General features: G+C 37.4%; 1 protein-coding gene across 3 annotated transcripts in view; it reads right to left on the reverse strand.

Moving 5' to 3' along the window:
- Positions 1-26,020, reverse strand: part of LOC100539565 (talin-2) — a 77,118-nt gene that overhangs the window by 44,457 nt on the left and 6,641 nt on the right. For all 3 annotated transcript variants that reach the window (XM_019619428.2, XM_019619427.2, XM_010717310.3), the window contains exons 2-17: positions 20,663-20,833; positions 17,942-18,039; positions 17,576-17,705; positions 16,011-16,163; positions 14,982-15,124; positions 13,581-13,708; positions 12,703-12,766; positions 10,604-10,708; positions 8,791-8,946; positions 7,995-8,096; positions 5,540-5,616; positions 4,024-4,204; positions 3,184-3,297; positions 2,600-2,708; positions 1,720-1,928; positions 888-986 (exon numbers count right to left, since the gene is read on the reverse strand). In XM_019619428.2, coding sequence (XP_019474973.1) covers positions 888-986; positions 1,720-1,928; positions 2,600-2,708; positions 3,184-3,297; positions 4,024-4,204; positions 5,540-5,616; positions 7,995-8,096; positions 8,791-8,946; positions 10,604-10,708; positions 12,703-12,766; positions 13,581-13,708; positions 14,982-15,124; positions 16,011-16,163; positions 17,576-17,705; positions 17,942-18,039; positions 20,663-20,798 — 2,004 coding nt within the window. In that variant the 5' untranslated portion in view covers positions 20,799-20,833. The remainder of the gene's footprint in view (positions 1-887; positions 987-1,719; positions 1,929-2,599; positions 2,709-3,183; positions 3,298-4,023; positions 4,205-5,539; positions 5,617-7,994; positions 8,097-8,790; positions 8,947-10,603; positions 10,709-12,702; positions 12,767-13,580; positions 13,709-14,981; positions 15,125-16,010; positions 16,164-17,575; positions 17,706-17,941; positions 18,040-20,662; positions 20,834-26,020) is intronic.

The raw sequence follows: 26,020 nt of genomic DNA on the forward strand, positions 1-26,020 counted from the left end.
TGGTAAAAAGATGAAAGCCTCAAGGAGCAAACTGCTAACTAAAGACAGACAGTACTTGAAGTTAATACTAAATTTGAGTACTTAATTGTGATTAACAGTAGAACTCCATTTTTGAAGATGCCATTTCCAATTAAATTATTTCATAATTTACAAAGTAAAATCATTCCTGATCAAAAACACATGTAACAGATCTTAATCCCAGAACATTTTTCCCCTTGTATAATAACACTTTAGTTTCTTGAAGATGAAAAATTAAAACACAAATACTGCAGAAATAGTTCAGAAAATTTCTTCCTCTTTTCCCATTTAAAATGCTACATTTCATATACTACTTTTTTTTTTTTTTTTTTTTTAAGTGGGATGGAGCTGTGAAGAGACACTATAGATACGTCTGTGTAATTTTCATTTGGGAGCAGAAATGGATTTTAATTTCAGAAACTGAAAAAAACATATTTTCATTTTAAGACATAAAGGCATCATAAACCACCCCTCTCCTTACCCATCTACAATTCTTTCATTTACCCAAAGAAGAAAGCAGAGGGTAGCAATACATATAAAACTAGCAATACAAATGATAACTCTGATGAAACCTGCAGACAGATTTACTAGTGCATCAAGGGTTTAAACTGGCCTGTAAGTTCTATTTTGCATAAAATATCCTCCAGAGGTCCATCTTTTGCTGTAGAATACTTCCCCTTATTTCTCAATCAAACCTGTTGTTGGCATTGAGTGGGGAAAAAAATGTTTTTAACGATGCATCTAAGGAGAACAACTTTAAACTGCTAACTGTGTGATTAAACAGGCATTATCCTTTGACAATCAATAATATTAATCACCTTGTAATAAAGCTACATAGTTCTGACAGTAACAAGCAATCCCTTCTTTACCTGGAACCTTTCATCTGTTTCATTCTCTCCAATCTGTCTCAGTAGCTCTCCACTGGCTTGCCCAATGCTTCCAGCTGCAGTCAAAACTGTCTGTCGAGGCTGGAAAAATAATAGTGAAATGAGTTATTTGAAAGAAAATGAGCTTTACTTAAAACTTTGGATTTCCTCAAGGAATATCTGCATTAGCATGCAATCAACATGACTAAGAAAAATTATATCAATGATTCTTTGGAAAAATCTTCATTTTTCCCTATACACAGCTGGTTTATTTTGGGAGTTTCACCTACAGAATGTGAGATGAACTTGGAATAATTTGAATAGTCATTACTGTAATGACCACAGAAAAATAAGGATGGACAGTCAATACACCAACTGATCTTAAACAGCAGATTTCACATTTCTTCAGAACAAATACCTGAAGAGATGAAAAGTGAACTAGCTTCAGATTTGAATTCACAACAAACTGATCCAGATATCCTATCCAGGTTAGTACCTCTTTCATTTCTGGAAAACTATCATAGAGGTTAACTTCTCATTTTATTTGTCAAAGATAACAAACATAGTATAGAAATAAATCAGAAAAGAGTATCTCTTCATTTCCCGCTGGCCTCAAAATGGACCCACCGTTGACCAATCCTGACCCAATGATTTACATTGGCTATGCCTTTGTGGTAACATTATTCTAGAAAGTGGAAATGTGCTGCACAGCAACAGCTGGAAGAGAGGAGTGGGAAAATGTAGAGACACCACCCTGCAGGCACCAAGGTCTATGAAGAAGAAGGGGAGTTCCAGGCACTGGATGAGAAGTCCAGTGTTAAATCATCACACTCACCTCTCCTGAAGTAGGCTGAACAGCCTTCAGCAAGTCTGAGACAGCAATGGCCAATGTTCGAGCAGCTTTCAGGAGGTCCTCTCCACTTCCAACTTCATCATCCATGAGAGCAGCAAGCAGTTTCACACCTTTAGACATCTCGGTGAGGTTGGAAGAGATGGTTGTAATTGCACATCCCACAGCAGTGTAGTCAGTGTCAACAGGGTCACCTGTAGAGCAAATATTTCTCATGAGAAGAACGCTTCAGTGGTTAAAAAGGAAAGTGAGGCGGCCACTCTGTGCTACGATCTGGTGAGAGACAGCAGATAGATGTGAAGATGGCCAAACAAAGCCTACTAAATAATTTCAGAGTCATTTAAAAACTAAGGTCTGCTATAATTTTTCCAATCTTCATATGTCTCTTAAATAGAATTACTCTTCACCCAAGTAATTTGCTGAAAAGTCTATGGTTTCAGCTATCTTTTCAATTTCAACCTTCAAAGAACTGAAAGTAACCTAGAATTAACCCCTTTAAATCACTCAGCTCCTTCAATTTGTAATTTGCCAAAGCAAAAATATTGTCAATAAATATCTACAATCTCTAACAAGTGTTAAACAAGTAATGCTCTTTTGTAGTAACACTGCAGAGAGTGCTCTGCTGAATAAGCAAGCTACACTTTATTTTCATCAGTGCAGTACTCTCAGCATTAACGATGATAAAACGAAAATCAGAAAATTGTACTGGTAGGGATAGCTTGTTTTGCATGTCAGTGCACACAGGTATTGGACTATTTTGAAAAAAACTTCTCACAAACTCCCTAACAGTCAGTCCCTATGAAATTTGAATTGGACTGATAAATAATTAGGAGACTGCAAGCAAGTCCTTCCCTTTGAAATTTACCTGCTGTAAGGTTAACAACAGAAGCAGTTCCTGCAGTGATAGCGTCAACCTGAGAGTGTATTTCATGTTTTGATTCATCAACCTTGTTCTGAACCCATACTCTTGATGCCTGAAGAGCAAGAACAAAAAACAAGAATGAAAGACTGCAGTAACACCATAAACAGCGTATTCATGAAAGATTATGACTCTTTACTGACAGTCTCCTGTTAATTGCCGTTTCTTGATCTGACCTCCTGACTTAGCCTGGATCAAAAGTTACAGAATCATATATTACTCTTTTTCATTTGGTCATATTTTTCAAGGTTTGGGAGGCGGTCGCACTCATCATAAGTATTGTTCATAGTTTGCCTTTATTTGTACATATGCACAGGAAACAAAGAGAACCTCAAAGTTATGCAAGGATGGTTGCTACAACCAATCTCAGAAGACTGAAAGTGAGTTGGAGCAGTGTACGCTTACTCCTTATAGCACAAAACATTTAAAAGCTTTAGAGATATCATTTTATCTCCAGAGACAATTACTAATCTGGTCTATAAACTCCCCAAGCATTAACATCTATTTCTATGGAGACTAGAAAAACTCACCATGTCCTGCCCTAGAGGTGGTAGGTTATCAACCTCACTGAGGTCAGCTTGAGCTTGTTGAACAGCATGCATGCTGGTATTAATAGTCCCCATTAAGGCCTGTTGAGCTGAAGTCTGAAAGGCAGAACAAGGAAATAGCTATGCCATGTTCCAGAGGACACTTCAAGCAGGTGTTACTTAGCCATTAAAAGACAGAAAGCGACAATTATACAAGCTAGGATCTCCCTGATGCAGTGGAGAAGGTAAAGTTCACCGAAACTCTTCTCACAGCCCTGATCCTGCCTATACCATTTTACACTCACACTCCTCTTTACTTGCACACATTTATAAAATGTTAAACTTGCAGCCACCAAGGTCAAACAGCTACACATACTGCCCTTCTAGTAGTAAATCATGAGCTTAAGTATTGAGTATACTCTATATAGCCTACTTAAGCTTTTTGATATTCTTAATTTAAATAAGAAAACTCAGCATCAACTTTAAGCCTCCTAGAAAATTTTAAATTGGTAGACCATTGACAAGCTGCATATGAGCGTTTTTTTCTAAAACTGTTTACTTTTGACAGTCTTTAAAATGTTTTTTTAAAGCTCCTGACTACTGTATTAACTACTTGGAACTAAAGAAAAGGCTGGAAAAGCTAGTTTCAAGACAAATGAAGAAGTCATTCAAAATGTATCTAAATACTTCAGGGTTGCTCAAAATACATATTCAGTAAGACAGCCAGTACATCACACTCGACACCACCCCCCTGCTCTTAGCAACATGGATAACATCCTGTTTCCAGCTACTTGCAAAACCAACAGGATTCAAATGCAGATACAGAACAAGAAGGTTGCTCACAAGAGGGGGCATATGTCCTCTGTGCATCTGACCAATCGTGACCTGTTGCTGAGGAGAAGGCATGATGCCAACATTGAAAGTTTCTGGGCCACTGGACCCTGAACGCATAACAGCTGGTAGTGCTACAGAGCCATGCTCTACCTTCCCTGTTCGGTTGAACTGTTGCTGTAAGATGGTAGACCTAAAAGAAAATGAATGAGTGAATAAATAAACAGACAGCTAGATGGATAAGAAAATAAATAAATAAAATAGAAAATTGCAATAAGGAATTAGTCATCTCCTGTAAGTCCTACCAGATGTTCTTCCTTTAGGATTTTAAACTGCATTTCACATCATTTGGAGAAGCTAAAAAATTTCAGTCTTTTCTTCCAACCATTTTCTAGTACTTTAGAAAAAAATACATCTGCAGCTTTCAGTAGATCAAATATCAATAGCACTAATGAGCAAGCAGCAAGGAAAGAAGGTAATGCACAGTTTTGGTATATATGGAACAAAAGCTTTACCTAAGATGTTTCACAGGCAGAATTAGAACAAGGTTTATAGTATAACAGACTGTTCTGTTTTAACTGTGTCAGAGGCTGATCAAAAGCACAATTGCTTTGGAGATGGTTTTTGTGAGCAACCTCTACATTTGGGATAAAAAGTAACATTACTTCCTTCTTTACACACATATGCACACAGTACTTGCCAATAATCTGGAAGTCCAGATTATTACTCTACCCTCACGAGGCCCCATCGGGAGTCCAGGTCTGGGGCCCCCAGCACAAGAAAGATGCAGAGTTGTTGGAGAGGGTCCAGAGGAGAGCCACAAAGATGCTCAGGGGGCTGGAGCATCCCTTCTATGAAGACAGGCTGAGGGAGCTGGGCTTGTTTGGCTTAGGGAAGAGAAGGTTCCAGGGAGACCTCACTGCAGCTTTCCAAAACTTAGAGAACTTTTGAACAGCAAAGAAGTCATCTTTTTACACAGGTAGACAGTGACAGGACAAGGGGCAATGGTTTTAAACTAAACAAGGGTAGGTTTACATTAAATATCGGGGGAAAATTTTCACTGAGAGAGTGGTAAAGTACTGGTGCAGGCTTCCCAGAGAAGCCATGGATGCCCCATAAGTGGAGGTACTCAAGACAAGTTGCCCTGGGCAACCAGATGTAGTGCTTGATTTAGTGGGTGGCAACCCCACCTGTGGTAGGGTGGTTGATCCTTGAGGTCCTTTTCAAACCAAGCCATTCTATGATGACTTATAGTCTGAGCTCCATTGTTCAAGAATCAACTTACCATAAATTGGTACCAGTGCTTGTTGCCTTAACAAGCATTTTTACTATAGAAAAACCTACCTTACACAATCCTATCATGAAGCTAGAAGTCTGCAAAATTGCCTGGAGGCAGTGCTCGCTTCTGTTGAACTACTCTGTAAACAATTTCTGAAGTGTAATAACTATACTGTATTTTGAGTGATGAAAAAAGTTGCCATTGCTAATGGATGTAGCACAAATATTTAGTCCTGTTGTACACACTCACTTCTTCGGTGAAACAGATTCTTCCAACATGGTTGATTCCTCATCACCTTCAAGACCAAATCTATCTTTACTTTGTTTCTAGAGGGGAAAAAAAAACCCACAAAGTTAAACAATATAAGTAGCTTCTTGACTGCTCTCTCTCCTGTATTTTCTTGCCATTTATCAGAAATCTAGTCAAATAAATTGCAGTCTTGTCCAGTGCTGAAAACTAGCACTGGACAAGTTAGTTAGAACTGCTCATTTTTGAAAGAGTGTGACAATATAGCCTTCACCTTGGAAGAGGTTAAATTGTCCTTCAGCATCTAACAGACCAAGTTCTAAGTCCTGGAAGACTAAGTGCACAAAGAGAAAAAGCTGTGTCATCTTATGACTCAAGATCAGCCAACTAGAACGCAGCTACAAACTACCTTAAGAATCCTGAAATGTCATTATATAGGGCTACCTACCACTAGGAAACACATATCCATAGGAAAGGTGTATTTAACAAGGTACCAAGTTCTTTTACCACAGTTACTTCATATACCTGATCAATCTGACTTTGATCTCAAGATCTGACTTTGAGGAAGGGCTGGGTTTTGTTTGTTTGTTGTTTTAACTTTATAATGTCAAAAAGGAGGTAAAAGTACACAAAAGCATTAAATTACTCTAAGCCTCTAGAAAACAAACAGGAAACTATAAAAAGTTATAAAGGCATAGCCTTGTAAAAAATAGTCAGTTTCCACTGGTGACCTAGTGCCAATACATAGCTTTCCTTCTAACTCGTTAAATGACTTGCACTCCAAATATTCAGAAGGCAAGAGGGAAACGCTCCCTGATTTAGAAACCTTAGGATTCTTAAATACATTTAAGAGGAACTCTTCATGCATATCCACATATATGCACACAAACTTTCTTCTGAAAAGTCCTTACTGTTTGAGTGTATGCATGAAACAGCCTACTTCTAGTTGATGATATCTTGCTTCCAGATTAGCAAGAAATAAAAAAAACCAAAACAACTGGATTAAAAACCAAGTAAAAGCTACTCGGGATTCCTTGTCAACTTGTGAAAAACAACTTATCACTAAAACTGCAGTATAAGAGTTTGCGCAATTTATTTTTTTAAAAGGAGCAATAGTTCAGGAAGAAAAAAATGTTACCAATCCACATCAGAATATATGAACTGAAATAGTCGTAAAGACATCAAGAATCATTAACATTATGCATCTGAGAGATGAACCATACTTCATGACATGCATCAATGAGGCAAGTTGGCTCAACAACTGGAAACTGTATGCTTCTCATGTGCACCATGAAGCATCATAGGTATTTACTACTTAATCTGTTCAAACTTCATCCATTTTTAAATTGGCTTTGTCAACAGACTGTAAAGAAGAAATCAAAGACTGGAAATGAGTAGAAACATGCACATCTGCTCTATCAGAGACTGCTTTTGTTTGAAATTACAGAGCAAAGCTATATGTGAAGTTTAAGAGAGTGAGAATTGAGTATTAAACTGTCTGCGGAAGCTTGCTGCTTATTTAACATATTAAGTCTGAGATTGACAACCCCAAAGAAAACACTTTTTGGATTCTTCCTCAAACTCTGATTTCACAACACTTGATGTTACATCCCACACCGCATGAACAAGGGCAACAAATTCCCCTAAGCTACCTAGTTTTCTGTCATTCCTTGGCTATTAAAAATCTGCTAGAGCAAATTATTAAGGTTCAGCCAAACTGCATCGAATAAAAACTTTGCAAGGAGTAAACAGTGCTAACTGAAATACTTCAGAGCACAACATTATTTACTTGTGAATATTAATTCTGAAGATTCATATCAGCCTCTCCTCTCTTACCAGGCACACTTCACAAAAATAAATTTCAAGGCACTCTTCACAAACACCAATTTCCTCCCTCTCTCTGCAGAAAGGAAATTTATATCTTTGCTTTACTGACCACAGTATTTGATATGCAGTTTGTCAAAAAATGACCTATTTACTCATTTTTGCCAAAATACTTGCTTGGCTTTGACATAATATATGCAACAGACAAGACAATTATTACACAGTCTTTAACATAGTTTTAAAAGCTGATCATTTCTTCCAACTTAATTCATTGCTTTGGTCCAAAGCGTGAAAGAGCTAGCTTAAAAGGAGACTTTTTAAAAACAGTTCCTTGGATATGCACTCATAGACAGAAGTTCACCTTCCATATGAAGCTGAACCCAAGCCCAGGTGTGTTGTATTGACTCTGACCCATACTACTTCTATAGTTAACAATCTTGATATCTTCCAGAAACAACCACGTACAGTGAACAGAAATAGCTTATCGTACTTAAATGTAAAAGTAAATAATGCCAAACACTGGATAGTACTGACTTCTGTCTGAGAAAAACTGCAGCTTGCACTCATTCAAGCTTTGGCACTGCTATACAGTGATTTTACAGCATTTTTCCTAGACATCATCCTAATATTATACCTTCTTCAGGATGATATCAATATAACCCGCAATTAACTGAGAGATCTGCTCCCCTTCAGTGGTCTGTACTGAGTAATAGCTTTCCTGATATTCACCAAAATCCTGGAAAAAAAAAGAATAAAATTAACTCCTTGAAAACACAGGATAAATAAATAAACAGTACCAAATGCGAAATAATTCCAATTTTAAAATGGCTCGTATAGACACTTGATTATATCTAACAGTAGATGAAACTACTCCAAGACTATATATAGAAGTAAGGAGGAGAGAAGGATGTTTTTATTAGTGCCTAAAATAAGATTCTCAAATCCAAATGGCACAAGAGCAATAGATATTTAGCCTGACTTTGTCAGTCTTAGACACTGAATGGAAGAGGAAACCTGAGAACTGTATTCTAAAGTATATCTCCCATGCCAATGGAAATCATATCCATTAGAGTTCTTTATAATTTATGTTCATACCCTGAAAGCCACAAATTGCATTTTTAATGGTAATCAACATAAGGGGTTAAGCAGGGGTTAACAATGTTTCCCATAACAGTATTGTTGTTAGGCACAGAACAGATTTAAAGAGTGCTTTTTGGGAAACTGATCCATGTAACAACATCAGAACACAGACTGACCCTAGACTCCAAGATGGGCCAACTTATTACTATAGTACTCTGTGGCTCTACTTAATTCTAGAGAATTCCAGATATAAAAAATTATGTTAAATAAATTGTTGAGATTGCAAGTCTATCTTCCTTTCCCTATGCCACATAGATCCTTCTTCCTTCTGAAATGCACAGAAAGATTACCAGAGTAAAGCTTTTAGGTGAGGCAGCCCAGCGTTTCACAGTTGTCAGTGGCCATTCCTGCAACACTTCTTTGGTCTTCTCATCCACACGCATCACTGAGTCCTTGGTGACACCCAGCAAACGAGGAACCAGCTTGTTTTTACCTTTCATTTTTTCCTAAACCAGGATGCAAAAGATTGTTTTCATTAAACTGCAGCATGCCAGAGAAGGAAAGAAAAAATCATGATGAATACACTGAAAAAGAGAAGCATGCAGATGAAAAAAATTTGAGCTACCAAGTTCAGTTTTTCCAGCCACAGAAAGCAATATTTCAAGCAATGCATTAACATCATCAAGTTCTTGTCTTTACTTCATTTTTACCAAGCAGATCAGAATACACTCCATTTTCTGTCTCCTAGTAAATAGAAGCATTTTAGGGAGGAAATCTTTGGAAGTCACTGGAAAAAAAAACATGACAGCAGCCCTTCTAGAAAGAAGCCTTCACAAGTAAAACCATATTAGAGAAGCTGAGTGGGAAACTGGAAGACTGAGAAGCTGAGTTACCATCAGTTTTTGCTCTCAGCCTCTCCACTTCTCTACAAAACATCTGGAGAGTAAAAAAAACAGGAAGGGTAACTGGGATTTATTCGGGCTGTAAATAAAACAAGATCAGCCATAATTTGTCCCACATTCTGGATTTAAAATTTTTGTTATTTTCAATCCACAAGAGCATCCTAACTCATGCCATGGGAAGGGGACAGAATTAATCAGAATGCTACAAGTTTCTCTGTCTTATTGGGCATTCCACCTCTTCAGTTTTTTAAGGTCACAGAACATAGACCACAAACAACAATTTGCTACAAAATCTATAATAAAATAATAACTTGATTCATAATAAACAGCAAAAATTCCAAGATTCCTACATTCCGTACAATAGACACTGGCCTACGATACTGAAAATGAACACAGCTTTGGATAGGGCTGAAAAGACATTTCACAGCCAGGTTGCTAGCTCAACAGCTCCTCTGAAGAGCTGAGACTGCTTTCTTCACTAAAATTAACTAACAAGACATTTTTCCTTAAAGGAAACAAAAAGAAAAAGTAATTATTTCAATACTCCATGAATATTATAATCCTCTGCTTGTTTTTCATTCTATTTTCACCTATCCGCTTCCAGAGTATTTACAGGTGACTTTAGGAAAAGGCAAGATATTGACATTCAGCTACCTACAATGACTCATAACCACAACTGAGGCAACCTAAGAGTGAGAACTTTTTCCTATGTTTAGCCTCCTTTTATTTATATGTCAGGAATTACTGGACACTGAAACATTAGTGCTTCAGTCCAACTTTAACAGTAAAGCATCAGAATCTTGGTATCAATTTGTTTCATCATCTTTAGACCACAGTCCCCCTTATTGTAAAGACTAAGAAAAATTAATCATGCAACTGATGAAGTTCTTCATCAGATGCAGGTGTCAGAATGCAATTCATACTACCATTAAATAGAAGCAGCTTTCGAGGTTTTTTTTCTTGTGTGTGTGTGTGTGTGTGAGTGAAGACTCCTATGATTGAAGTACTTTGTGACCAAAAGATAAAAGGAGAAATGTCCATGTAAAGAAGTAAAATCAAGACTAAAGTTTCTTTCTGGAATTCAGTACAAGTATAAAACTGAAACGATCCTCTCTCATATGGTCATTTAAGCTTTTTATTTTTTCTCCCAAATGTTGCTTACAGAAAGGTTTAGAAACCTTTGACCTTTGTTTAGTGGAGAAACTGAGGTAATATATAACCAAGCACATAATACAGTCAGCAAGAGCTAACAGAAACCAACCTTAACAAGAAAAAAGGACACTCCGTAGGTCCGCAGGGAACGAGCTAGCTTCACATACTTCACTTTGGCTTCTATTTCACTCATCTCACCACAGTTTTTATGTTCCTGCAATGAGAATTCGGTATCATTTAGAAATAACATTCTTTCTGGAAACAAAATTAAACTGATAAAAGGCAACAAGTTTTTTATGCTTAGTTAATAATTGTCCAAATTAAAACACTTGAAACAATAGTGGGTAGAAATGTAAGAATGACTGTATGTAGTAATTTCTGATATCAAAGTATACAATAACCATGACCATCATCTATTCTATCTGTGCCTCAATCAAGCAGATTTAACCTAGTTCTGAAACAGTTTAAATTATGGGTATTGCTACTATTTGATACCAGTAGGTTTCATATTGTCAATGTCTCTTTAATTATACTATAAATCATTTAAAGCTCATTTAAAAATCCTAGCACCCACAATTTATTCTGGGAACAGACTATTTGTGCTTTGTGCTCTAAACCTCTGATTCATAGTTTCATGAGACTCATGCCTTCTAACTTCTTGTCTCTTGAATGGGTTCCCTGTGGGCTTTTGTTTTTTCCTTTTTCTTTGCCAGCTGCACCCTTATCCACAATTACATCACTAACTGAAAAGAATTCTACAGGTGATTTTTTTTTCAAAACAGTTCAACCTGAAACATCTAGGTATCTTATAACTCCATTTCTATTTAGTATTTAAACAATATACTCATGACATCTTCTTACCTGCAAGAAATGACAATTACCAATACTACCCTATCCAAACCTCCTACCAACATCTGCCCTCCAGTTCTGCTGAAAATCCTGTCTTGACCTGCCACTATTCAAGTACTGTTTGTGGGTTTCCCTGGAACACTCCATCTCCCTTCACAATCATCTTCATCTTCCGAACTGCTGGTTGCCATCTCCTCCGTGCTGATTGATGGCAGCAGGGGGAGCACCAGCAACATGGGAAACATTTCCCTACTCTTGCTTAAGTTCCCACCTTAAAACTCCACAGAGGAGCACTGAGAGGAGCAATTGCAACTCTAGAAATCTTCTTGCATCCCAAGAATGCAGACTGATCAGATCTCTCAAATTCAGCATAGAACATGCTTAGGATCCCTGAGGAACATGGAGCATAGTCATTGTAAATGATTTAGAGAAAGTCATCTGCCAAACTAAAAAATTTTATAACTCAGGAGAATAGTTTATGCTTTCCAAAGAGACAGCTTAGTTACTCTGACTTAATGTTGTAGCTTGACGAGAGTCAAAGCCCTCACTGATCAAAATCCATACACTGAAGTACATTCTTGAAACTACTCAGACCTTGGTAAGTAATTTGCTATCAGTCCCACACTTGGACATGAATGAGACTTCTTTGCTTAAACTACAATGTCATCATCACCAGCTAAAAGTATACAGAAAAGTGTACCTTCGATGTAAATGAAGTGCATCTTCATTTACAAGCATGTATTACAAACTCCAGTCTGAAGATTTACCACGCTACAGAATTCATTATGAGTGTTACAGACATTCCTATGTATACTTTCCTAAGTATCTGACCTCCTGCTGCTCTTCTACTTCTCTTTCAAGACTGCAATTCACTGGTACATCTTTGCAGAAACTGTATGACTTGATTTCAGCTGCTGACCTCAGAATTTTCAAATTAAGATTACACTCCCAAATTCATATTTCAATCAGCACAGGCATTTAGGGCATCTACAGCACTCAAGTTTGAGAACAATTCCAACAGTATTAGTATACTGGAGACTCAACTGCTTTAAGTCTTTTACAACTGTGTGATTTCCAGGTACATCACTGAATTAAAAGTATTAGCTGGAAAACTCCATATTACTTGAAGCTCATAACTAAACAGTGAGTGCATGAAAGACTGTGCAGAAGTAGTGAAAATGGTTTTCCTAAATGTGCTTCTGCTTTAGTACAAAAACACATCCTTACATTTCAATGCAACTGAGAAAAAGGTCTTACTAATATTTTCTCTGTCCTCTTCAACAAAGTACACTGACTAGTCATCAGTGAAGGAAAAACAATCAGGACAAAAACCAGTCAGTTTTTCAGTCTCACAATTACCTGAAATATTCTTTTTTCAGCCCCTCTTTGTTTGGTATATTCTTTAGGTAGGAATTCTTTTAGGCTAGGAAACAAACAAACAAATATTATAGTGCCTTCTTGAGAAGGGATGCTTTCCACACTTCTTTATTGCTACTATGTCACTCAACCTTCCTGAACTGGACATAAAATACCTGTATTGTCTTTAAACTAAAAAGACAGCAAAATGCTTAAAAAATGGAAATAATCACAGAATCATAGAATGGCCTGGGTTGAAAAGGACCACAATGCTCATCTGGTTTCAAACTCCCTGCTATGTGCAGGGTCGCCAACCAGCAGACCAGGCTGCCCAGAGCCACATCCAGCCTGGCCTTGAATGCCTCCAGGGATGGGGCATCCACAACCTCCTTGGGCAACCTGTACTCCCTAGCTCTGGCATAACAAAAGTTTTAGTACTCTTAAATCTAATTCTAGATGGTCAACTTGTGGCTCTTGAGCTGCAGAGAAATTCAGAGCAGTTCTGATGCAAGGGGCTTACATGTCTAATGTACATGACATGAGAATGGGGTTGCATTAACAGGACAGAATCCACCAAATAACATTAATTTTGGCTTTCCAAGAAAGCAGGAAGGGCTTCCATGGCCAACATCACCATGTGATTGGGAAAAACAGCTGCATAGCTAACTGGCATTCTGGGGAAAGCTGGCACCCTGTAATGCCTAATAAGCCACAGCCAAAGGTCCCCCCTCAGCAGATGGAGCGCTGATTTATGCAGTAAGGCTCCTGCCACAGAAAACACATGGGATCTCTGCTCTGAATGCTAAAATGCATTTAGATTGTGACAACCTAACAATAGTTACACTTCAAGCCACCCAAATGTATAAGTTAACAGTGTTTACTCTAAAAATCCAGGTTTGTGTTTGTGTTCTACATGAGGTCCAAACTGGATCTGTGCTTGAAAGCCTCCAAACTCACAGGCCTTTTCAAAGGAGACAGGATGGGAACCATTCAGAATGTCATCACGAGCCTATACGAGGTAAAGAAAGACATATCAAGGACACTCAAGGTAATTAGTTCATCTCTGAAATTCCTTAGAAGTTTAAGCACAGGCCAAGAGTCCAGCAACAGTTTTCTGTCTGAATGTCTTTGTTATATTAGTCATAAACACATCCACAATGGAATAATAAACAAAGGGCTAGATTCTTTCCTGGTTAATATCTAGAGAGACATTCTGAAATAATGACTGTAAAATCTTTCATCAAGAAGTGGACTGACAAACATTTCCTTCAAGATGTATATACAAAATAGAACTTAAATTTATACACACACTTATGTGCATACATATACATTTATATACACATATATGTATACATATATGTGGGTATGCATACATACACAGCTTAAAAGCTCTTATCTTACCACCCTGTAATAGCAGCAAAAATGATCTGCATAACTCACAATTAAAAAAACAAACAGCAAGAGGTGAGGGTAAACAGCATTTTTCTCCTCCCTATTTACATTTTGTGGTCATAGAAGATAATGGATTTTTTAGCTCTAGAATAGAATGCTCAGCTATCAGTACAGAAAACAATGACAAGACAGTAACTATGAACATTGTTGTAGGTGCACATACTGAAAGAAGTATCTAATGAGCAAGAGAATAACTCCGAGTGATAATCCTCAAAAATTCTTAAAAATTTAGTGGAGACTTCCAAGCAATATCGTTTTTACAACTTGCCACAGAGTTGTAAAATGTAATTTAGAGCAATCTCACTTGAATCAGTTGCAAGTATAACAACTGAACATCCAATTAAATAAATAAATAAAACCATTCATTTATTACAAAACAGAATAAATTGTTTAAAACTTTACTGATATCAAACTGCACAGTAGCCAACTGCACTGGAGTATGCAGTTAGAAACCATCTTCTGCAAAAAAAATCACTTATCTTTGCTAGGGTTTAAACATCTTCAACAGTGTGGGGAACCCACCTGAGTGGGCTACCACTGTGTTAAACGATACAGTCCACTTCAAGCAGGAAGCCCACCTGCTGTGTGTTGTCTAGGTTGCAAACTGCAAAGAGCACGAGGGAGACATTCTTCATTGACCAGGCAGAGAGTAAAGAGGTAAAAAAGCAGAAAGCTGAATGCAAGTTTGAAATGACGTTCCATGTTATAAAGAATTTGAAGACCTATGCCCAATAACTTAAAAGACTGATCTAAAGACATTATTGAATGTTTTAAGGAAATCAGGAGAAAGCAAATCCTACACAGCTAGAACTGTGGTTCATACAGCGTACCTGAACATAAAGCAAATTCAGTTGAACAGGATCTCTCGAATCCACGTTCTGGTCTGAATAAAAGAACTTCCGTCTCAACAGCAGTGTTTCGTTCTCGTCAACTCCTTGCTCTCTAAACGTTCGGCTATGATCCAGCCAATTTACTGCAACAGAATCAGGCACACACACTCTTTAATATGCCCCGTTGCCTGTGTTGATAGCTATTGTGAACATAATATGAAAATTGCCCTTTCCACTGGAGGGGCATACACCAAATAAAATATTGCTTTTATTTATGTTTCTAGTCAGTATTGATGGTTGCTACAAATGAGAATTCAATGAAAGAACAGCATGCTGTGAAACAAGAATTTACTACAGTGCAAAACACCGGGAATACCTTTGAAGAAATAACAGCAAAATTGATGTTTCAGTACTAAATTCAGACCTACACATCTGCACAGTGCAATTATTTGAAAGTTCACCAACACATTTGTTCCACCAATTCTTTGCTCACTTTACTTTTCCTTGAATACATTCTGAAACATCTCCCACCCAGTAAAAGTTAATCTTAGTCCCCAGATGTTAAAACAAAGAGGTTCTCATCACTTTGCATAGAAAATAAGTCAAATATTGTCTTAGTCCTAACTCTAGTTACACTTAATGAGTTTACTTTCAAAGACTTAACAACCTTAAGATGGCTTTCAGTAGGCATCAAAAGTTAGACATCCTACTTGAACGAAGGTGTGAAAAAGGCCCATATGAAAATAAAAATACTCCCTTTCCAACTAAATTATAACCCCACAACCAAAAAGCAACACAACAACAAAAACTTGAAAAGTCAAAGTCTCAAAGGTAGAGGCAACAGTTTGTCTATTTAACTCAGTTTAAAAGTACACAGCAGTTGAAGACACCATATATGAACAGATGCAATACAAACAGGGATAAACTGCATCACACTGAAGAAGCCTAAATTGCATTCCTGTATGCATTTCTTGTCCTATTCTGCGGAAAAACAGTAGTGCAAGAATCATCCTGGAACGCAGTACTCACAATCATCATCTGTATGAAGCTTTGCCTTCAATTTTTCCATTTTTCTTTCATCACGCAACAACGTTCTATCTTTCTTAAGTGTTCCTGTACTCTCTTCTTTCTTTTCTTCAATGCTCTCCTGGATTAAAGAATATTCCTCATAATTTGTTATTCCTGGAATTATAAATAAACCCAGTGTTTGTAACAAGAATTTAATACATTTTAGAATAGATAAAGTTATTTTCCACACATCAAAACACTGGTGGTTCATTTCAAGTATAAGAAAGACACTACAGAGGAAATGCAAATCAGAGCACCCAGGTTATGGGGAACAGGATCCCAAAAATAACCTACAACTCCTACATTGACGGTTCTGTACCTGGCATTGTACATTACTTCTCTGTATGCTGCATTTGTCAATTTCAGAAAGATATCACTTCTGTTTATGTATTTGTAATATACTGCGAGAAACCACCAGATTAAGAACATGAGAGAACGTAAAGCAGCAGTAAATTCCAGAAAGGAGAAGCACCATGGTAAAATTGTTTTCATAGATGCCTACCATCATTTCCTGAGAACTGAGTAATATCAGCTTGCCAACTAAGTGCAGAAGCTAGAAGAGCAGACTGAGGAATCAATGTATTTACATATATATATATATATATATTTATTTATTTATTAAAGATTTTTAGAACTCTTGACTTGTCCTGTGACTTTTACATGAAAATTAATTGAAAGATCAGTCCACAGCATTCATACGAGCTGTGTTGCTCTGATTTTTGTTCCATTCATCTTTCTCTACCGTTCGGTAATGCACATTTATGTTTAATACTTGCCTATTTGACTACATTGTGAAAAATTACTCAAAACTTCTTTTTAAAGTAAATTAATTGCATTTATTGGAATTTAGCATAGGAACATTGTAAATAGATACATTTAGATTTAGCTTAATTCACTTTGCAGACAAATTATTCCCAATCAATTTAAAACCACTAATTCAAAATGAGAGTTATGCAAGGATGTAACATAATTCAAACTGTTCTATACTGAATGCATATTTACAGTTATCTTTGAATAAGTTTATCAAAACATCTGTTTAGGTAAATGTAAAAGCAGACTATAACCAATAGAACACATTTTAGCCCAACTCCTTCTCTGGATAGTTTCCATATGCAGCTATGTAAGCACTACAGTATTGTGACCGAACTTAAGGTTAAGGTACTATATTACAACTCAAGTATATTTCAGGATTAACAGCTTCTATGATATTAATGTTGAGTTCAAATTTAGTTCTATTTCTCTACTACCTAGAGGTAAGCTTATGTAAGAAGCTGCACATAACTCTACTGTCACAAAACCCCACGTCCTCAAATGCCAAATAAATAAATGTTTAAGGACATAACTAATTCTCAGCTGACTACCACAAGAAAAACTGGACAACAGCTTTGAAAAGGGTTTGGTAAATGTTAGCTGATAACAAATTCCAATAGTGTTTGAACATGCACCGATTTATATGTAGCATTTAAGATGTCAACAGGACAAATAAAAAAAAGAAATTCTTGAATATGTAGGTTCCAGAATCTTACCTATCCTGCTGCAAATGGTAACAAGCAATTCACCAACAGTTTTAGAATCATCCACCATGACTGTTTTCACTGAACCATCCAACATACGTATTTTCTGAGGTCTCTGTTTCTTTTTGTACTCCAGTACATCCTAGGAAGTAAACAGTACAGTTTCTATGTGTTTATGGAAGCCACAACAAAAAATCAACTCAATAGAGTAGATATTTGAAGAATGATTTCTCTTAATTTTTTATGCTCACGGTGCATCAGCCTCAGGAAAAGACTTAAAATTCTCCTACTCCTCTGAATGCTAAACATTTTTCTTGCTAAGTTGGGAAACAAATTTTCTAAAAACATGCTGATCAAAGAAACAGACTTGTACCATACCCCATTTCTCAGCATGTAATAATCCAGTGTTCTTCCAGCTTCCAGCCATATACCTTTACGAGGATCTTCATCCGACAAGAACAATCCATAGTCTGAGGCTGTGGAACAGAGACAGCTTATTGAAAAGTATCAAACTTCATAACACAAATGTAGTTTCAGTTAAGGTTATTCAGCTTCATACTTACACTTTAATTACATTTACCTCCCATTCTTAACAAACTTATAAAAGAGATATTTTTTGGTCCTTCAGAAAATATTTAGATTTGCAGCTGATATCAGAACAGAGCAGGTATAAGAGAAGACTTGAAAATAGCTTCACTAAGCAAGAGCATTTATTTCAGTTGGACAATTTGTATTATATTTACAGTTAGGTCCCTCCAGCAAAACCTTTTCTGAATGGTCATAGAACCTTCTTACAGGGTCTATATCCTTGCAGATCCAAAAATACAAACAGTTGGGATTTAATCACTATTAATCACTATTTTAAGCAGCAGTTCTATTTCCAAATATAATTTGTTTTCAACCCATAACATATTGAGTTTAGGATAAATTTCTAAATCTTTTTTGGTAAATGCTCCAGGTTTACACACTGAAAAAGATGCAATGCTTTTAGACTTACATGCATAACAACACTCTCAGAATAAACCTGCAGTTATCATAGGCTAAGCATATTCCCACCAATTTTTTCAGAATCACAAGTAAATGGTAGAATCCTAACAGCCACAGAAGGCCAAACTCAGGCATGAAAGACTAAACTTCAGGTATACAAACTGAAGATCACAACTGCCAACTCCAGCTCTACTAACTTATCTCTTCTCGATTAAGATGACGCATGAACATTCTTCAATAAATCCACTCTCTCAAACAGCATAAGCTACTGTTCATCAGCTGAGATTGCAGTAGTTGTGGTCCTAACGTTTAAGATAATGCCTGTTTTCACAAAAGCTGGCCAGCTGTGTGCACATTCTGTCCCGCAGTGCAGGGATGGTGCCTTGTTTATCTTCAGCCATACAATCACACCCTCTGATCAGAATGTCAGGTAAAGATAGCCACAGTTTTTGGACAATGTCTCAACTTAACTGTGGTGTATAACAATAATTTACACATATCCAAGAGCTTAATTAATGAAAGTGTAACTGAAAGATACCAAGTTTTGAAGAAAGAGCCCAGCTCGATAAGAAGAATTTTTCCTACAAACCTAATTTAAAAACCTCACTGAAAAGCCAAGTGATCCATACAGAGATTTTATGGACACAAATTCAGCACAGAACCAGTTATATACAATTTTAGAATCTGTGCCTATAAATAGCTTCTGACCTTTACAAGCAGACAAAGTGCCTTATGCAAAGCACAGAATTAGCAAGGAAGCATAGACTGCTCTAATTTTCATTTCTGGGGAATGCACCTCAGTAATGAAATGGCAGTGGCTATGTAGCTTGCATGTGAGTAACACAGTCATCATCTCTGTCCCAGTGAGCATGCTTGCTGCAGAAGAGAAATGTGTACAGCTGACAGTCAAACCACGGGATAACTCTTTCTGTTCTGCAGGTACAAGTTTGATTAGTCTGTACTGTACCGCTATGAGTTTTCCAAACAGGCAAAGAAACATTTTAACAGCCACAATGAAGAGGAAAGGATATGTTGTATCTATTCACTGCAACTTCAGAAAGGTGTTTTAGTTTGCAACTGTGCTACCAACTCATATGAAGAAAAAACCCGACATACAACCTCAAGAGAATTCCTTGGCTTCTCTATGCAATTCATGAGATTAAGGGATATTTTTTACTGAGTTTCTCTGAACTAAAGAGCTACTCAAAAGAACTGCCTTAGAGATCAGTATAGAAAAATGCATGCACTATATCTGAAAAATTGATGTTCTAACTAGACTTCCTAAGGGCTCCTAAAATGGGTAAGCATAACAAGTAAAACTGATATCACCCATTACTAGCAAGTTGTTTCTAAAAGTTGAGATAAGGTTTTCAAAAAACCTCAGAAGTTAGAAAACTGTGCGTAAAAAATAAGCAAACTGTTTTAAAGATTACATTCTAATCGCATTATACGCAGTACAGAATCAAAGGATTCCAAACAATCTGGATTTCTGGACAACTTTGGCTACATTTAAGCCAGACTTTTTTTGCCTGAGTGAACAAAGTGTGTTTTCATCTAATTTGATTTGACTAATACATATCAGAGTTCTGAATATTATTTTATTTAATGAGTTTCAAACATCTTCCTTTGTGCACTTTGGAGATGACCAGCCACGTTTGGTAATTCTATGTTGCCCTTCCTTTGCTGAAGTACAAGTCTACCTCAATTTTCCTAGAAAGCACAGCTTTAAACATTGCTTTAAAAAGATGGTACCACAACTATTTTTCATTAGCCTGTCAGAGAACAGAGTGAGATCTGACAAGGCTGGTGGAAATGCGTGCACAGAGAAAATGATCCTTCAGACAAACAATTTATGTAAAAAGTCAATGTTTCAAAGGAAAAAAGAAAAAGAAAAAAAAGGCCCATTGTAGAGAAGGACCATTGTAGAGAACTCCACTGTGAAAAGGAAGGAAAAAAACCCCATCTTCATTAACTTAAAAATCTTTCCTTTTTATCCAGAGTCTTATTCAAACAAAAACACAAACCCTCCAACCTGAAAGATAAATGGAGGAAGAGAATAGGCTGTAAAATTTATAACAAAAATCAGTCTGTGTTTATTTTTTAGGAACTCACCTTGCCCCATCTGAGCCTCTGGCACTCGTTCACGAATAACTCTACAGGCATCATACACTGCAGTGGATGGTTCAAACTGCATCGTCTTCACAACATTGCATTGGCGGACGCAGATCTTCAAGGAAAGGGCTACCATGGTGTCAAATCACTTGCAATTCCCTACTGAAGTGTCTGAAAGAGCAGTGATGCATTCATTATTGCTCAGAATTTCAACTTAATGTATTAATGTTCTCAAACTTCTCATTTAAGAATGAAATGAGTTCACTGGAATGATATGTTCACAAATACATTCTACATGAAGTCCTACTAGCATCATCAAGCTACAAACTATCCCCCCAAACAGATATTTCTCTTGGCATACTGGAAATTCACTGTCAGAAAAGGTGTGTATCCATTCCTAAAGATTAATATTTTGTTCAAGATATGTCAAAATGCTGCACAAGAATAGAATTTACTGTTCACATTTACTGCTTTTCCTCACCAGAAGCCAATATTTACTACTAGGAGAAAAGAAACTTCATAATTTTTAATGAATTCATTTTTCAATCTTCAATATGACATTTAATAACAAACTCAAATCATTGGTCAATTTTTCAGATAATATGCTAATTTCAAATCAGAACTGTTATTTTTCCTTCTCCTTTTCAGATCCTGACACATGGGGGCAAGGAAACAGGAAGGAGTAGGTTGCTTTCCAAAGGCAAAGGCTACACATTTTCAGGTGCTTCCCCTAACGATGAAAATGACTTTTCTCTCAGCTCACCTTCTTGTTAGCATGTTAGATTAACTGGCAACTAACATCTCAGAGCAATCGCATAAACAAAAGCAGATTCACAAGTATGCAATACTGTGTGTTCTTTTCAAGTCTCTAGAAAATAAATCCATTAGATTTTTTTTATCCCGTTGTGCAACTACTGAAAGTTTCAAGAAGTTATTTTTCATTTGAGTTCTATTTTAGAAACATCACTGAATTTGACAGCATTTGTCTACAGAAACAGGAAGATACAAATGCTTTTTGTTCTGTTTCATTTTATAGATGGTCTGGGTTTTGTCTCAAGTGTCTTCCCTTGCTGTCATGACACTCCAAACCACACTCCCATCACTGGACTTTCTGTAACTATCTCCAAGAACTCTACAGAACTAAAGCCCTTTCTCACTTGCTGAAATAGGAAAGAACCATCACTCATATTTCAACAATGTTAAGAAAACAAAACTCCAAAGCACTGAGCTTCTCCAAGACACAAACAACAGACAAATCATCTCTCTACTGATACTATTTAGGAGTCACTTTTGCTCTAAGATGTCATCTTCCACTATATTTCTGGAGCAGCTCATTCATCTGCATCTTGATAAGCAACATCATGCTACTTTTTTTTTTTTTAATTAGTTTTAGAACCACTCCGTACCAGTACAAAATGCCAGACTGTGTCAGATGCTAAGACTGTCTGACAAAGGGCTGAATGAGAGAAATGTGCAAGGAGTAATGTGAAGTGTTTTCCAAATCCAAGAGTGCCTGATAAAAACCTGAATTTTGAGCCAATCTTTCTAGGTGAAGGTCTGTAAATAAATGAAGATCTTTCCCTAGTAATGCTTAAAACCCTCCAAAACAGTTCTTACTTCAAGATTCAACCATTCAGAATAGTAGCAGCAGAAAATAAATGCAGGAGAAAAAACTGCTCCCTCCTCTGTCTGCAGAGGAATTTAATGCAGCTCTCCCTATTTGCTATTCTTCTTTAGAAGAGTAAGAGATATAAACTGACACAAATGAACAGAAGTTCACAAGAACTACAAAAAGCTCCCCTCTCCTCTGCTTTTTCTATTCCATCCAAAGGTGAGACTCACCAGCCACCTGTATTGCGTCTTAAATCTTGAGCTGATATCTCGTTCAAATACTACTCCTTAAAGAAGGAAGGACCAAAACATACTGACAGTCTGGTCTCCTTCAAACTCAATGCTCCTGTTTTTGGATGTCCCAAAAGATACTTTATTCTGAAAAGAGTTATGAAGGGAACCTATTGGCTTCTTCCAGCACTGTGTTCTCAAAAATCAAAGACAGGTTTTCATCTGTCACCTTCAGATTACCCTCAAGCTCTAAACATCCCCACCTGGTTTTCAGCAGGAGCTGAGATAGTTTCCATCTTCTGGGTAACAGCTCAAACAGGAGAGCTGCTTTTTCTCAACAAACAAACAAACAAACAAACAAAAACAAAACAAAAAAAACCCACCCTCCATATTCCCTAATTCACACCACATTTAAATATTTCTCTGTGCGGGTAATGGACTCCCTTTTTTCCTCCCCAGTACTACTCACTTTCTGGAATAATGGACCAAAAAAACCTACAGGATTCTTTTGATTTAGAAATAACTGTTTTGCCTTGTATAACATCTAATACCCTGTAAGCAAAGGAGCAGACAATTTCTAAATCAGACCATGACTGATCTGTGCTTGCAAGGCTGGAGATAGAAATAATAAGTTATGGACCTCACAGGACTGGGAGAGGTAACACAAGCTCCAAACTCAGTGAGTGAACCCAGTATTAACAGTATGTGTGAACACCAAGGCCTGCAGCTGAATCCTCACACTGCCTGTGCTCTGGGAAGTCCTGACCAAACAGGAGTATAAGTAGTGGCTGAAACATGGTAAGCAGGTGTCCTTGTGCCCAGAGATAGCCTGGACAGACCATGACAACAAGCAAAGCTATTTCAAGTGTAACAACAAATATATTGCTGAACACTGAAAAGACCTACAAGTGAGGCAGTGTTAAAGTTCTTCAGAGAGCAGCAACAACAGGCTGTGGGGATGCCTGCCATTCCAGCTGCAGCTCAGCACTGGTAACTGCTATGACAGCCCACTACGTTCCAGCTCCAGAATTTAACAGCTGCCAACATTTCTGTTTGCACAATCACATTCACCCAATTCTGCCACTTTTTTTTTCCTATGTTGGCCATCATATTTAAGAAGAATCATTTCCTTAGTTTTGACAGAACTGGGTTATGGGCTGATTATCTAACATACCTTGCCAGACAATACAATGCACTAGTCATCTTCAGCAGAGGAACAGGAGCACCAAGCGGTAATCACCCTCATTGGGTCTCATTTGGACCACCAAGAGACCAGCAAGTCACTAACTTGGGAGGATAAAACTTGCAGCAGGCACCCATGCTTCCACTTGCACAGCCTAAACTGAATTTTCAGCAAATGCTACTTTATTTTCCCAAAAGCTTCTTCCTTGAAACAAGTTCATAAAATGCTGTTCTACTGATTTAGTGATCTGATAGAAAATGAGCCGGAAAACATAAAGGTAATGATGGATAGCAAGTCACAAGGCAACAAGTCAAACAAAAACAAATAAAGTCCCCTTGAAATGCCTCCAAATTAACAAGAACAAAGTCAATGTCAAAACATACCCACTCTCTTCTTCTACTGGAAATGCATTTGAAATGCTTCTCCCTCCTGGTGTCAAGTAACAAATACACAAATTCCACAGCACATTCCCTGAGAAGCTAAATAGCAACTGAGTGCCCAGCTGTGCTGGATAGGGAAAGTGGCACTGGCATTGAGACTACCCCATCAGCTGCTGTGCAAAGAAACAGAAGGGGAAGTGTAATGATCTCAAAAAACATTTTACAAGGACTCTCAAGAGACATGTAACCCAGGATAAAAGGCTGTGCCTCTGAATATTGACAAGAACAAAAGTTTGCATCATGTAATTCAAGTAAAAATCAACCATCATCAAGCTAAAAGCACACAATAAAACAGTAGTATGATGGCTTACGAGATACACGAGAGATTTAAAAGAAATGAGATTTACAGGGGTCACCACTTAGCAAACACTGACCTCTCTGATCATCCACACACATCCTCGTCTCATTTGTATCATCCCTACCCCCGTGCCTGGGGTGTCTGGCAGCTGAGGAAATATATATATTTTGAGCTACACTGCTAAGCAAACAGAAAATACAGATCATTTATTTTCTTACTTTCTTAGTTTAATACTATCTCTGGTTAATGTTATGATGATATGAACGCTCCTTTGCCTTCCATTTCCCACCCTTGCTAATGGAATGTTTTAAGTAAAGTGCAGGTCGAACTAGCTGCATTTCTTCAATAGGCAAATGTGGAACAACTAACATTGACACGTCAAATATGAACTACACCCATCAGCAAAGTTGCCACTGTCTGTGCTGTTGGTGAAAAACAAAGCTCTGCTATGATTTTGCAGCAATCTGTCTTCCTGTAGATGTTCCTTAACTCATTTATTTAAGCTTGAGCAAACACACATCTAGGTCATAAGACTCACAGTCTAAAAGCCTACATTTATACATATTACTATAGGCAAAGCTATGCATTTTTATAATACAGTAACTTCCTAAGAAAACCCCGTGGGTCAGAAGTTCTCCATTCATCTTAGTGCCCTTGTCATTGCCTTGGAGGCACCAGACATATAGAACATGTTACCTTTTCAACTGCTCATGACAGCTGAACATCTAATTCTCCTGCAACATACCGAACATTTCTTCGGTGGGTTGGTACCTGTTAAGATCTTAAGTAAGAAGTACTCAAAACCACAAACCTTGTTGTAATATTAACTACATATCTTATTTCCAAAATTATAAACGTAAATCAAAGTGCTATCTTTCACAATCAATGATGGGACCACAGGGCAGGCAGGAAGATGGTTGTGCAGGCGTTTAGATTAACAGAACATACCTTACTACAAACTCAACGGTACTTTAACCAGTTTGGTCAATGCTACTGTTGTCATCTTTTGTACTTATCCTACAAAAGGTCACACTCCACCGAACTGCTCTCAAAGGTGCTGTTAATTTTCTTAGTACACTAGGCAGATTCTCTGCAGGATCACTGTATAGTACCTGTCTGATAAATTGTGGTCGTGCCTTGCCATTCATAGAATTGCTCAGCTTGGAAAAGACCTTAAAGATCATTGAGTCCAACCACGACCTAACCAAACTGCCTTAACAACCCTCCACTAAATCATGTCCCTGAGCACCACCTTCAAACGGTTTTTAAACACATCCAGGGATGATGACTCAACCACTCCGTAGGCAGCCCTTTCTGTAAAGAAGATTTTCCTGATATCCAATCTAAACTTATCCTGGCGCAACTTAGGGCCATTTCCCCTCATCCTGAGAGAGGATGGAAATGCATTCCCCTGAGAACAATGTAGAGAGGTGCTTCAGGAAGAATTATCACTTACATCCAAACGACTTATGTGTGTATGCTGAACTCAAAGTCCAATTAGTATTTCACTGGTGAATTCAGAAGGGAGCAGTACACACTATTCTGGCAGCCAGAAATAAAAAAGTCCCCGTTCTCTTCAAATTATCTTAAAGATG

The sequence above is a fragment of the Meleagris gallopavo genome, chromosome 12, assembly GCF_000146605.3.
Source record: "Meleagris gallopavo isolate NT-WF06-2002-E0010 breed Aviagen turkey brand Nicholas breeding stock chromosome 12, Turkey_5.1, whole genome shotgun sequence".
NCBI lineage: Eukaryota > Metazoa > Chordata > Aves > Galliformes > Phasianidae > Meleagris > Meleagris gallopavo.